This window comes from Aspergillus thermomutatus, assembly GCF_002237265.1.
Source record: "Aspergillus thermomutatus strain HMR AF 39 chromosome Unknown NODE_214, whole genome shotgun sequence".
Lineage (NCBI taxonomy): Eukaryota > Fungi > Ascomycota > Eurotiomycetes > Eurotiales > Aspergillaceae > Aspergillus > Aspergillus thermomutatus.
The window spans coordinates 36,906-51,462 of NW_020798264.1; the positions used below are offsets into that span (position 1 = coordinate 36,906).

The following is a 14,557-nucleotide window of genomic DNA, read 5'->3' on the forward strand; positions in this document are numbered from 1 at the left end:
CGCAAATGTTTTTAAGACTCACAACTACCAGCTACTTTGCCCTCCCCAAACAATTGAGACGCGATCGAAGCGTCCAACAATAGCCACGAATGACGTTATGTCACCGACGATCGGTAAGTCAGTCGTTCAATTGTGTCGGTGAAAGAAATTCAGGTCAAGCCCTTGATACCGGCACTGGCCTTCATATAGTCTGCACCAGGTGAAGTATGATGCGGGGCTCACGTATCCTGACCCATAATTCAGGAGCCGAATTGCAGAAATTCATTCTAAGTCGTTCACAATTTGTCGAGAGGGTGGGAAACTCAGGGAGAAGGACGGCCCAGCTGTCTCTCTGACGAGACTGTTTGATTGGACTCAAAGACTGGTTGGTGCAATCTACTCCGTACTGTAGTTAACTTGTTGTGGTGCTAGCCTAATGCTAGACGTTAGACCACTGAGGATCTTAAAACAGTTAAACCATTGAAAGGGCCCAGGCTACTCAGACCTCAAGATGCGAAGATTCAGATGTAATTTGCTGATAACCTCTAGGAACATCATTCGACGACGCAAGAACGAATCTCCAAGAACTGAGGTAGATTGTTTGAGATTGATGACCATATCCAAAGAAAACAAGCAATTAATGGGGAAGTCTTGGCCCAATTCGGCACGATGAGCGATGTTGTAGCTACACCGCCTTCAAGTCATGTGACCACTGTCATCGCCATCACCCGACTCTAATGACAGTACGTGATGGTCAGTGGGCATCTATTCAGAGAGTCCGCGTACGGATCGTTTCAATATCTATATCAACTCTATCAACATTGTAGGCTTGTGCCTCAGAGTTTTCTTGAAGCTCTATCTACTCTTAGTGGATGAAATTTGTGATTCTCGTTAGCTCTTGAGATGAGGTCGTCGCGACACTATGGGGCAAGGCTACTCCCTCACAACCCTTTCCACGGGTTCGGCTGGGATAGATATCCCCGAGCTATCAGATCTGCTGTATGAGAAGTCTATGGGTGGTGGGCGGTTCATGAAAAGTATTCGAGCGAGACAGCAAAATGGCCTCGTTCTTGTAAAGGTAATCATGAAGCCTTACCCCAGCATGAAGCTAGAATCCTACGTCAAAGCCATCATTCGTGAGTTTGCTTTTGCCGTACAACATTCCTGGATACAACTCTGAGACCGTGCTAGGGGAGCGCAAACTACTTTCTGATGTCCCAAATGCCTTGAGCCATCAAAGAATTCTGGAGACCGGCACCGGGGGTTACCTTGTTCGCCAATACATTCACAGCTCTCTATATGACCGGATGAGGTATGCTTCGGACATGTTATCAACCGGGAATTTTCTGACCTCGGTAGCACTCGACCATTTCCAGAAGAAATCGAGAAGAAATGGATTGCATTTCAACTTTTGTGTGCTCTTCGGGATTGTCACTCATTGGATGTTTTCCATGGCGACATTAAGACAGAAAACGTCTTGGTGACCTCATGGAATTGGCTGTACCTCACAGACTTCTCCTCGTCTTTCAAGCCCACATTTTTGCCGGAGGACAATCCTGCAGACTTTTCTTTCTATTTTGACACTTCAGGGCGACGAACGTGCTATCTGGCTCCTGAGCGGTTCCTCGAGACCGGTGAGGAGCCAGGGAACAGGCGTCTCAATTGGGCCATGGACATATTCAGTGCTGGCTGCGTGATTGCAGAGCTGTTTCTAGAAGCGCCCATCTTCACCCTAAGCCAGATGTACAAATACCGCAAAGGAGAATACAGTCCGCAACATAGCCAGTTGGTCAAAATCGAGGATTTGGAGATCCGAGAGATGATCCTCCACATGATTCAGCTTGAGCCAGAGTCGAGATATTCTGCTGAAGAATACCTGAACTTTTGGAAGAATAAAGCTTTTCCGGAGTATTTCTACAGCTTTCTTCATCAGTACATGTCTTTGATGACCGATCCTTCGTCGGGCAGGGCGCAAGTGGAAGCAGAATCAGCGAACAGGGGCGAGTCAGATGACAGGATTGAGAGGGTTTACTACGACTTTGATAAAATCTCTTACTTCCTGGGTGCATCTTCCAAGCCTGTGAAAGATGGCTCCAGTCGCAGTACCTCCAGGCTTACTGGGAACGCGTTCCCCATCCACCTTGATCTCCCGAGCTACGGCCCACAGGCTGCCAAGTCTCAGGCCCGAACTGACGATGGCGTCCTGATATTCTTAACGCTTGTTGTGTCTAGTCTGCGCAACACCGCGAGGGCGACTGCCCGAATCAAAGCTTGCGATATCCTGCTTGCTTTTGCTGAGAGACTGTCGGACGAGGCGAAGCTGGATCGTATTTTGCCTTATATTATGATCCTTCTGAACGACCGCACGGATACTGTGAAAGTTGCTGCCATTCGTGCTCTTGCGCAGCTACTAGAGATGGTGCAGGTCGTTTCACCGGTGAACGCGTATCTCTTCCCAGAATACATCTTCCCTCGGCTGCAACCGTTCGTCTCCAGCTCCAGCTCCAATCCAAGTCCGATGGTGCGCGCTGCGTATGCGTCCTGCATCTCTTCACTAGCGCAATCTTCTCTGAGGTTCTTAGATATGATCCAGGCTTTACGCTCTGATACTCGGCTTTCCGCCCTCGTACCGGCCGGGTCTGAGCCAAGATGGACCGAGGATGCTACCTTTCACAATCTCTATGACGTTGCGAGGGTAGACCTTCTCGAATATTTTGAGAATCATACCAAAGCTCTTCTTACCGACACTGATGCATCTGTCCGCCGTGCATTCTTAGGCTCAGTGCCCAGTCTGTGTGTGTTCTTCGGCAACCTTAAGACGAACGAGGTGATCTTGAGCCATCTGAACACTTATTTGAACGATCGGGATTGGATCTTGAAATGTGCGTTCTTTGAAGCAGTCGTTGGAGTCGCGGCTTACGTTGGAAGTACGAGTTTGGAGCAGTACATATTGCCTTTGATGATTCAATCTATGACTGAGCCCGAGGAATTCGTTGTTGAGAGAGTGCTTCGATCGCTGGCTGCGATGGCTGACCTTGGTCTTTTCCAGCGATCAACTACTTGGGAGGTCCTCCAGATCGTTGTGCGTTTCTTGGTGCATCCAAACACGTGGATTCGTGAAGCAGCCGTTTGCTTCATCATCAATAGTGCAAAGTATCTGTCGGTTGCCGACAAGTACTCAATCCTGGGCCCTCTCGTCCAAGCATTCCTCAGAGTCAACATTGTGGATTTCTCCGAAGAGAAACTGCTTGATGCTCTCAAAAAACCACTACCAAGGAGTGTATACGACCTGGCCTTCCTTTGGGCTTCTAAAGCCGAGAAGGGTCTGTTCTGGAAGTCGACAGCTCGAGATGAAGTGTTCAGTGTAGGAGGCGCTGACCATTCTCTTCCTAAGGGAGGCCAAAAGACCCCGAGCTTCTCACACAACGCGCAACTCAGAAACGAGGAGGATGAGCAGTGGCTATCTAGGTTAAGGAATATAGGACTCGGTCCGGATGACGAATTCAAGTTGCTCGCTCTCAGAGGCTACATTTGGGGTGTGTCTTTGCGTCAGATGAGGGAGTCTGGCAATGGGGCATCCTCATTGAACAACGTAATAGCCCTGACCCGATACGAGGTGACACCTCAGACCGTTTTTTTTGATAAGCAACAGAACGTCAAGCCCCACGGTGCTCCCTTGCCCAGAGCTGACGATGCTGGATTGGGAGAACGCAAGCCGCACACTATCACCGATGCCCTGTTGGATGCATCGACTACGATCGATAGCGCATCTCACGCTCGTCGGAGACATTTGAGGACGCACAGCCAGCTACAAAGAGATATTGGGAACGCTACTGTTACCCGAAGACAGGAGGCAAGTGACAATATTCGTGCAGAGAATGCCCCTGGGCTCTCCCCGGTGACATCATCGCCAAGTGCTGCACCAGAATCCCGGCCCTTATCCCCTCTCAACTCCTATGCAGAACGGAGAGGCAGCGTGGGCAGACAGAGTCCGGGGCAGGACAGCCCGTCGACTCCAACAGAAGCGGGAAGTCCGGCTGTCAAAAACAATCATCTCACAACCCACGTGGAGAGAAAGCCAAGCGCGATCAGTCTCCTCAATCGCAAAGAATCATCAAAAGCGTATGCGGAGACCAGTATGAGTTCGGCAAATGCATTCGGCAAAGTCGATGTACCCTCCCAGCGTCAGGCACCGCAGCCGTCAGCATTGACTCTGGCGCACGAAAAGAAAGCTCGGGCCAACGAACCGCAGCACTACCGTGCCAACCATTCCTACGCAGGCAACGACCCGGTAATTCTCAGGCTGCTGGACACCGTTTTCGCAGAGAATTATCCCACCGACCTTTTCGATCTTGGTCCTTTTGTCAAGGAGGCAGACCCTCGCCGCCCAATTAAGAAGGCCAGCGGCCACGACGAGAACAAAGTCTGGAAGCCGGAAGGGAGTCTTGTCGCACTCTTTGGCGAGCATAGCGGACCGGTGAATCGGGTGGTGGTAGCTCCAGATCACGCCTTTTTCATCACTGCATCGGATGATGGGACCGTCAAGGTCTGGGATACCACGCGACTCGAGAAGAACTTGACGCCCAGGTCCCGACAAACGTATCGTCACTCTAACGAGTCCAAGGTGAAGACGCTGACTTTTGTGGAGAACACTCATGCATTCATTAGCGGTGCCACTGATGGGAGCATCCATGTCGTGAAGGTTGATTACCATAATGTCAATGAGACGGTCCGATACGGGAAGCTCCAGCTCGTACGTGAGTACCAACTGCCGGTAGCTGACGATGGGTCTGTCGAGTACGCGATCTGGATGGAACATTTCCGCTCTGATGCACAATCCACGCTGTTGATTGCGACCAACACCTGCCGCATCCTAGCTCTGGATATGAAGACTATGCTTCCCGTCTATTCTTTGCAGAACCCTGTCCATCACGGAACACCGACAACGTTTTGCTGTGACCGAAAGCATAACTGGCTGCTAGTAGGGACCACGCATGGAGTCCTTGATCTCTGGGACCTCCGGTTTCGGGTGCGTCTGAAGGCCTGGGGCCTCCCAGGATCGGGTGCTATCCTCAGGCTCCAGGTACATCCGACAAAGGGGCGTGGGCGGTGGGTTTGCGTCTCGAGCAGTGGGAGTCACGGCAACGAGATTACAGTCTGGGATATTGAAAAGGTTCGCTGTCGCGAGGTATACCATGCCGACTCACCCGGCGCCAGCAACGCAGTTCCCAATGGAGGTAGTACCGCCTCTCCAGTTGATAACGCCAAGGCGAAACTAGCCTTTGCCAACACGAGAGACTATGAGGCCTGGCACGTCGAGAGCGACCGGCCGGAAGGAATGCTCAGTCGGTTCGGCACGGAGGGGCCATTGTCGGGGGCCATTGATTCCTCGGGACCATCGGCGGCCAGCACTCCTGCCGGTATCTGCGCCTTTGCCGTTGGCTATGACTCGCCGGAGGATGGCAAGGATAACAGCACCAGATGCGGATTTATCGTGTCGGCGGGTTGCGACCGGAAGATCCGCTTCTGGGACCTAGCTCGGCCTGAGCTGTCTAGTATTGTCAGCGGCCAGGACATTGTGTCGGACGGGGGGATGAGCGGCAAGCCACGCTACGAGCTATCTCAACCACTCCCGAATCTTCTAGTGACTACTGAACACATTCCCGGCCCTCCAGTGGTTAACAGTACGGGGAGCAAGGGCAGCAGCAAGAAAGGGGGCGGTGCCAGGCTGCCACGCAGTACGGTGATCAGTTTGCAGCAGCAGCAATTGCTGAAGAGTCATCTGGATTTCATCCAGGATGTAGCGGTGTTAAGAGTGCCATATGGGATGATCATCAGCGTGGACCGGGCGGGAATGGTTTATGTCTTCCAATGAGGCATGTAACTTGATAGCATGACTATAGATTTTCATTATTTGACAGTGATGAGAGCCGTCGATGCTTGATGTGTAATTGACTCGTTCGAGTTTGTCAAACCCAAAGAATCTGCTTCGCCGAGAGGCATTAGATCGTTCAGGGAGCATGAAGGGCCATAACTCCGATGCTGTGCTACACTCAAACACCTCATTCATAACGCCTTGCTGAACCCATCATCCATAACAACCGGCTACTCGCTCCAGAGGGAGCAACTCTCGGGGCGTGTAGAGTCGAAAACAAGCCATTCCGTCCAGGATTCCATCAACAAAATCAAAAGAGAATCCCAATCCCCCAAGCTCCCAAATTTCGTCTCCCGAAGTTGCCGGACCGTCCCTGCTGAGCACCGAGATTCAGTAGTACTAGTGGCACAGAGTAATGAGCAGGTGGAGGAGTGGATCCGCAGCTGGGATGGTGAAACACTCGCTTGGTGGGTACAATCATGGATCGGCGGTCGAGTGTGGATAGCTAGAAGAACGATTTTGTAGTGAACCTGGGAGGTGTCTAGTTATTTTCGACGGCGAGCTCTTTATGACCATGCTATGCATGCATGGGGTATGACAGAAGGTCAAAAAGAATCAAGTATTACTGTTCACTTGAGTATCTGAGTGGTTGACGAGGACTCGGACATACACGAGTTACTCCGTATCATCGATAGGACTACGTATGAGTCTGGGAACGGACACCTAGCGGGGTGGTTTGGCTTATATTGCTCGAATATTAATCCGGTTACGGGAGAGGAATGGTTACACTCTAACTATCTACAGCATACGTAGATAGATATCCGGTGCTCACAGTCTGATTGTGGTGGCCCTGGGCCCTGTCTGGGGCATATATATGTTGCGGTGTCGGGGGAGAGACATGCAGTCCAAACAAATTGGATCAATGCGCACAGTCATTTTGCTCAAAGTATCGGGTCGCGACTTGCATTTGGATAAACTTAGTAGAAGTATAGCTTTAGTGAGAGAGAAAATATCAATCTAGTGATACTTCCCAGAGTCCAGACTGTCACGACTCAACTTCAGCCTTCAAGCCTCGGGGAACCGAGCTGGTGATTGGTACCTGAGAACTAAGGCGTTGGCCTGGATCGTTCCCGTGCTGACGAACCGTGGGCGCATTCATGAATTTCCACTGGACTGATCGGTGTAGATACAGTAATTGGTCCCTATGGTTGATTGCTCGATACTCCGTACAACGGTTGCTGATGTTCTCGATCGCTATCCGTGAGTGCGAATAATGGTTACCATCGACAACTGAAGGGAGGAGATGAGATCGACGCCTGAATGTATCTGGCTTGCTGCATCAAAAATAATCATGCCTACCTTAGCAGCGGGAGTAAAGACCCCAACCAAAGAGACTTTGACTACTGCAAGAACTCGGAATCTACGGAGTACAAAGAAGTACGGAGTAGCAGGATAGCAGATCAGCAGAGTCAAGGATGTTATCCATGATAGGCAACAATCTGCAAGCATCTCGAGGCAATCCGGACAGATGAACTTTGTTTTAATTATAATCATCGAGATGGGGGATTGAGCACAAAAGTCAGTACTATGTGAATCTCAGCGAGATGAGTTCGAGTTGTAATATGGACTGACAGGATGACAGTCTGGTTAGCAATGAGGAGTCCTACTACCCCTTACCATCATATCATAATGCTACGGACTTCGCTGCCAGTAGATACTTGGGGGGCGCTCACTGTCTCTCCTCTCTCGAGTCCTTAAGTCTGAGACATCAAACAGATTCTTGGACAATAGTCAGACAGTATTGCTGGAATATGATACAGACAAAGGGACAACGGCTGATTGTTTGAGATAGCCTACATGCCAAAAGATGGCTTGCACATGGTCATATTAGCCGTTGGTTATTGCATGGACTTGTCTCAGAACCCCTGACGAATTTATCTTGGTAACCGGCCTGGAAAAAGCATGGCTTGTCTGTCAACTGTCAAGTGTCAAGCGTCAAATTGAGCTCAAAATTCAGGTTTAGATTCCTTTTGTGGAGTCTCTTTTTGACGCTGTCCCATATTTAAGAGGGATCGGTTCTCTTGTAGTCTACGCTCGAGTTTGATTTTTTATAGGAAATGGAGACCAACTGTCCTCGGTCGGCGCGGAGAAATGCAGCGAACTTTTCCCTTGGAGCAATGAAGCATGGTTGGGTCAAGTCAAGTTCATGCTTCTTGTTCTTTGATTGTTCAGGATCAGACCAAGATTCTTCTACTATTATCTGCCTTGTTTCTACTCCCAATACGGAGTATAAGTAACCTAGACTCTGCAACGAATTTTGGTATTTTGGACCCGTGGAACAAGACCGAGAGAGAATCCAAGATCCATCCTCGCGTGGGAAATAAAGGAGGCCCCCGCATAGCTCTAGAAAATTGAATTTGGGTTAATTAGTCTAATACTCCGTACTCCGAGTAATTTGTCGAGTTGAAATCAGGATAGATGGGTAGTAACTCCGTCTCACAGTGTACAAACTCAATAATTGATGCACTGAAATCAGCGGAGGCTCTACTCCTGTCCGACTATGAGCCTCTATCATTATCTATCTAGGGTTGAATCGAATCTACCAGCATCTGCAGCATTGCCAGTCTTGCTTCTAATCTTTGACCGTCTTCCCCTGTACTCCGTCCTTTCTTTTCTTCTTCGTTGTCGTCGGTCCCTGACTAGCCCAACCCACTGGCGCAGGAACAGACAGCAAACGACTCCGCAATCAACGCTATCAAAGCGTGCTTCGGCCTTCACCTATAATAATTCTACCTATTATTATTATTATTGTATTTGTGAGTATTATCTCAGTATCTGTGTGATATTTCAGTAAATAAACTAGACCACCTTGGACTAGCACCTACAGTAGACTACTTCTCCGTGCTACAGAGTACAGCTAGTAGTAGTACTATCTACCTTCTTTAGTCTTAACCTGTAATATTCATCCGAACCGCCCCTTGTACGGACTTCTCTCCCCTGACTCCCTGAGCCATTTCCCTTTCTCCTCCCGTTCCTTTCTTAGCTCTATTCCGTCTTTTCTGTCGTCCTCTCCTTCTCCCTCCCCCGTCCCTCACTCTTCCGCATCGTCAACTTCCCCTCCCTCCCATCGCCGGTTCCCCTACAGCTGAAGAAGAGAGCTTCCTGTTCTCTTCCCACACGTCTTGTCTCTTCCTTGCGAGGCGTGTTGAATGGTTTGGGAAATGCTCATCAATTCGACTTGTGAGCAGTAGAAGCCTCTCCTTCCATATCAGCTGTTTGGCCCAGCTCTCACTCCTTTGGTTCGGCTGCTACAAACCTCCTTATTCAACCTTTCGTCTTTCTTTTGCTTGTTCTTGATCAGCCTCCAGAAGCGCTGCAATCTTAAGCTTTTCGCTCAAAAATCTCATATACCAACCTTTTATAACCTCTTTTTATATCTCTATCGTTCAATTCTATCGCCGCCACTTCATTCATCCGAAAGGGTCGCAAGCTTCCCCCTCCCCCCGGAAAAGAACCGAAGAGGGTATCCGATCCCGTATATATCAACAGTTGCCAAATAATTTCAAATTCGCAATACCATTCAGTCTTCATTATGGGCCCATCTTTGAAAGATCACTCGTCCTTAGCCCGTCCATCTACTCGCGATCGGCCGGTTACTCGTGACCAAGGAGAGAATTCGCTGGTCGTTCCTAGTCGCACCTCCTCACTTCATTCCCGCATTACCCAACCAATCCCCTCGCAAATGAACGCAAAACCCACGCAGCGCACTCCCAAAACTCTCACCCATGCCTACATGGTGTGCGGTGTGGGTCGCGAGCCCTCGCAATGGGTGAAAGCTCCCGCTCCAGAGCAGGGAAAGATCGGCCACATGAAAGGTGCGGTGGGACAATTTTGGTTACCAGAAATCCTGGGAAGCAGCCCTAGATTGGAGCAGGACAATGAAATTGCTAGAGCCTTACATTCGGCAATGAGGGTAAGAAATAGTCCAGAATCTGCCAAGCTTCAAAAAAAAAAATGAAGCGGACCATGCAAGGGACTGGAAGCTGACAGCAACAGGCCTGCTTTCCTCATGATGTAGAAATTTGCACTGGTAAGAGCCAGCCTCACTGCGTTCACCATGCCTTTGTCCTGCAGCAAGATTCATCACATACCCTCTACGGTATTGCCTTGCGTGTCTGGTCTCGAGCCGATGAGAAGCGCGCCGAAACAATTCGGGAGCTGCGCAAGAAGACAGAAGCCGATTTCTACGACAACCCCGACGAGACCTACTGGATCCCTTACTGTCTCAGTTTCCTTTCCCGCTATCCTCTCTACGATCTGCTAGGCGATTACCTGCGTGGCATGTGGATTCATTGGAACAAGGCCACCAATCTTTTCCACGCTGAGGAGGTCTCGCGAATTCTGAGCTTCCCTGCTCCACGCCTGAATGATCTTGTTCGGATCGACATGAAGGACTATGCCTTGTGCTATCAGTTCCCTTCATCGCCCACCGGTTTCCAGAACTTTTCTATGTGGCCCTTGTTCACCTGCCTGTCCATCCCCAACATTGTGGGTGTCGTCGAGGCCGCAGTGTCGCCGACTCGCCGGATCATCTTTGTCAGTCACTACCCGGCTATGCTGACTATCGCCGCCGAAACCGTTCGGTACTGCGTTCGAGTCTACGAATGGAGCGGCCTGTATGTTCCAGTCGTTCATGCCCGTCACATCAAGGATCTTGTCCAAGAGCCCGGTCCCTATATTCTGGGTGTCACCGCCGAATGCCGAACGCTGTTCAACGCTCCCTCGGATGCCTTGGTTGTGGACCTGGATCGCAACTTTGTGCTCACTTCCAGTCCTCCGAATATTCTCACTCCTGGTCAGCGGACGAAATTTATCAACCGGCTGACGCAGGCCCTAAACGGTGATGTCTCTCCTTCCGGTGTGCCCAACCACCTGCGATCCGCCTATGCGGGTGGCAAGCTCATTCCCGCCGGTTCAATCATCGTCATGAGAGGCGAGGTCGAAAGTGTACAAGAGCCTTCGTGGTGGAACCAGGATGCGGTCATGAGCGTCATGGATCACGTCTGCGAGAAATTGGTAAGATTTAATCCGAGGTTTTCAGTCGAACCGTATGAAGCTAACTGTGCGAAACTTCAGGGTCGCAACACTGGCATGAAGGCCATCTTTGGTGGTTCTGTCAAGAAGCCTCTGATGACCAAGGTATCTATGCGCCACCTCAATGAAATTGTCCGTGAGCGCAACCAGTACTCTCGCGATGCTATGGAGGCTTGGCAGGACTTTATCAACCTGAAGGGCCGCATGGACACCGAGTTGAGCAAAGTCACCAAGCGCAACAACTTCTTGGTCGAGGAATTGGAGACCTGGAAGCAACAGGTTCGTCTTCGTGATCTGACAATTTATTCGATGATACTGACATGATGCAGTTCCTCAAGTTCCAGGCCTTCGCAGAGCAGCTCACCAAGGAGACCACTGAGCTCAAAGTCAAGATTGAGAACCACAAGCGTGAGAACCGCCGCCTCACTGGCCTCATTGACCAACAAAAGGACGACGTGGCGCGTCTCACTCTCCGTTTATCCGGCACCGAGAAGCAGCGGGATGATGCCCTGGAGGCGCTGGTTCTGCAACAGGAGATCGCCGAGGAACTTGAGCGTGAGAGAAAGCGCAATCAGAAGGAGCTTGCCTCCTTGCAGCACACCACCGCTTCTCTCGCCAGGCAACGTGACGAGGCCCAAAGGGTGGTTCTGCACCTCCGCAGTCTCATCAACGGTCAAACGCATCATATGGAGCACATTGTTCGCTCGATCGGTAGCTCCGCTGAGCTTTCTGAGTTGGTGGAGCAGGCCGAAGAAAGCAAAGAGATCGAGGAGAAGGCCGCACCAGAGGAGACCAAGGAGCGTGCGCAAAAGGCCAAAAGCCTTGCTCCCAACATGAGCCCGGAGTTGGAACAGCATCTTCTGAATCTGGGCAAGGAGCACAAGCGTCTTGCCCGCCTCAGCATCACCGATGTGGCGGATCGCTACCTGCGCGACAAGACCGATGCCATTTCGGACATCATCCGCAGCATCAGCGAGCAATGCGCTGCCGCTGTCGAGGGCTTGCATCTGGCTCAAGATGCCGAAGAGGACGACGACGCAGACGAGTCGGGTAAGCGCACGCCGGACGGCAATCGCCTGGCGCCAGACTTCGACGGCCACGATGGACGTTCGACCCGCGAGGGAAGTGAATTGGGTGATGACAACAGCACCCTGCACCCAGATCATCGAATCTCCAGTGTTCCCCCCACTCCAGACCTGGTCCACAACCGCTCAAGTACGTCGATGTCGATGATCAGCAGCTCGACATTCCCGGAGAGGTCGAGCCAACAATATGGGCCTGGCGAGATCCCGACCCGGATAGTTGAGGATGACGACGAGCGTGCCCACGAGACCGATGGTCTTGATGACCACACCGAGTCAGGAACTCTATCCAAACAGGCCAGCGAAGATCTGATGCGGTCAAGCCCCCGGCTGCTCGCGTGATTGCTCCCATCGACAAGATGATGCAACGCTTCATTTTCGACGACTTTGACACGAATCCTGTTCCTGCACAGTTTCAGAATTAGAGCGTGTTGTGACCAAGTTTTTTTTGGCACTCTCCCTGACTTTCGATCTTCCTGGTCCTTTTTCTTTTTTTTTATTTTTCTTTTTCTACTTGGATATTCCCATAGTTGCTTCTTCTGAACGGAGGTGTTCTTATACTTTCTTGGGATTTCTCGGCGGACCTTCTTCCTTTTCTCGTTTCCACTGTATTCTGTCCGTTGGGGTGTTTTCCTTGGGCTACTTTAATTTCTCCATTCTCGACACCGAGATTTTTGGGCTCTGGTGTTTGATCGTTTTATATCCTCTCAGTTCTTCTCCCATTGTCGTCAGGTGACAATGCCCGAATTCTGGTCTACCTGCAAGCCGCACATTCGAGCCATCCTAGCGTCGCGCACAAGCGGACCGAAACCCACACTCCCTAGTTTGATCACTTGCTATCCATATATTCCCTTTGTCTATAGCTGCAACGGCTGCTTTGAAAGCTGCTGTGAAGTCTGGAACATAGTTGAATTGGACAACCATCTGGTGTTGGTTACGGTTTCCTTCGTACCTGGCTTTGAATCCAACACTTATATTGTCTCAAGTACCGAAATTTACAGACCGAGTAAAAACTAGGCCAACTTGCCCGGCACGAAAGGGTGACCGGCACTCAATCCGCCACATACAGCCCACGCTTGCCCATTGACGTAGCTACTCTCATCACTGCCAAGGAACAAAGCCACGCGAGCGACCTCATCCGCAACCGCACCCCGCTGCAATGGATTCAGCTGCCCGACTTTGCGTTCCGTACCGCGAGCGCGCGCCGCGTCAAACACCTGCTGCGTCATCCCCGTCTCGATCAGACCCGGGCAGATGGCATTCACACGGATGCCGGTACCAGCCAACTGGTACGCACACGTCTGGGCAATCGACACCACCGCCGCCTTCGAGGCGGAGTAATCGGTCGACCCGGCGTTCGAGCGCAGCCCAGCAACGGACGCCGTGCAGATGATTGAGCCGGAGGGGTACGGCTTCGCCGCGGAGGTCACCTTCATCCCTAGCGAGGCGTACTTGACAGCCAGGAACACACTACCAAGCATCAGAATGAGCACCCGCCCCCCCCCTTCCTCAATTATAAGTAAATACTCACCCGATGGTGTTAACCCTCAACGTCCTCGCAAAATCATCCCCCGTGACATCAGTGAAAATCTTATTCTGCCCTACGATCCCCGCATTCGCGAAGAAGATGTCCAGCCGGCCATACCTCGCGATCGCGTCGTCCACGACCGCCTTGACGGCGTCTTCCTCCGCCGCGTCGAACTTGCGGATCTGCACCTCCACGCCCGGGTACAGGGACTCGATCTCGCGCTTGTGTGTCGCCAAGTGCGTGTCTGTGAAGTCGCAGAGGTATACGGCTTTTGCGCCGTTGTGGGCGTATTGATGGGCGCTGGCGCGGCCGATGCCGGCGGGGGAGTTGGCGCCTGCGTCTCATTAATTCTCACCTTTCCCCAGGAAGGAATTGGTTTGGGTAGGGTTGTGTAGTCCTGGGTTACCTGTTACAATGGCGACTTTGTCTTTGACGCGGCTGGAGGCTTTTAGTATAGATTGAAATTTGTTGGATATAGGGGATCCGCAGAGAAGGGCACTTACGGCCCAACAGAGTCGGACGCAATTGTGCGGATTCTGGGGATATCCTCGAATTTGCCTGCATCGGGGATACCCTCGACCAGCTGCTGGCTGACAGCTTGGAGGCGGCGTTTGGCTACTCCGGACATAGTGCAAGAGAAGGGATGGTGCTGTGCGATTAGGTGTCGGCTTTGAAAATCTGTATATGAAGAGTAGCTACAGAATTGAGATATTGCGGAGTAGTCTCTAGATAGGCCGTCATTTTAAATCCTTGTCGATGAATGCACTGTTCGGGTGATCTCCAGCTGATTGTTCGGCTGCTCATGCGAAGAGCCGAGGCTTGCCCCAGGCGTCTGCACAAGGAGCATAGATGACTCATCAAAGGAGCAGTAGTTAACGTAATCAACCACCGAGCGACGAATACCACCGAGCGACGAATTTCTCCCTACGCCACCCACTTCCTTTCTTCAACGCGTTGTTTTATCACCACTATTATTAAAAATGCCTTTATCTCAAGAAA

General features: G+C 51.1%; 3 protein-coding genes across 3 annotated transcripts; 2 read left to right on the top strand and 1 right to left on the bottom strand.

Moving 5' to 3' along the window:
* Positions 1–901: 901 nt before the first annotated feature.
* Positions 902–5,854, top strand: CDV56_104798 (ubiquitin-binding serine/threonine protein kinase VPS15; the record flags this gene model as incomplete). Its single annotated transcript, XM_026758417.1, has 3 exons — positions 902–1,115; positions 1,171–1,291; positions 1,339–5,854. 3 exons carry the CDS (start codon positions 902–904, stop codon positions 5,852–5,854), a joined length of 4,851 nt encoding a protein of 1,616 aa, XP_026611652.1.
* A 3,592-nt stretch (positions 5,855–9,446) lies between these two features.
* Positions 9,447–12,372, top strand: CDV56_105480 (DENN (AEX-3) domain protein; the record flags this gene model as incomplete). The annotated part of the gene is made up of 4 exons (XM_026759099.1): positions 9,447–9,827; positions 9,911–10,930; positions 10,991–11,227; positions 11,278–12,372. The coding sequence occupies 4 exons, from the start codon at positions 9,447–9,449 to the stop codon at positions 12,370–12,372; spliced, it is 2,733 nt and encodes a 910-aa protein (XP_026611653.1).
* A 671-nt stretch (positions 12,373–13,043) lies between these two features.
* Positions 13,044–14,186, bottom strand: CDV56_105750 (SDR family NAD(P)-dependent oxidoreductase; the record flags this gene model as incomplete). Its single annotated transcript, XM_026759369.1, has 4 exons — positions 13,044–13,500; positions 13,562–13,892; positions 13,965–13,996; positions 14,062–14,186. 4 exons carry the CDS (start codon positions 14,184–14,186, stop codon positions 13,044–13,046), a joined length of 945 nt encoding a protein of 314 aa, XP_026611654.1.
* Positions 14,187–14,557: the final 371 nt, after the last annotated feature.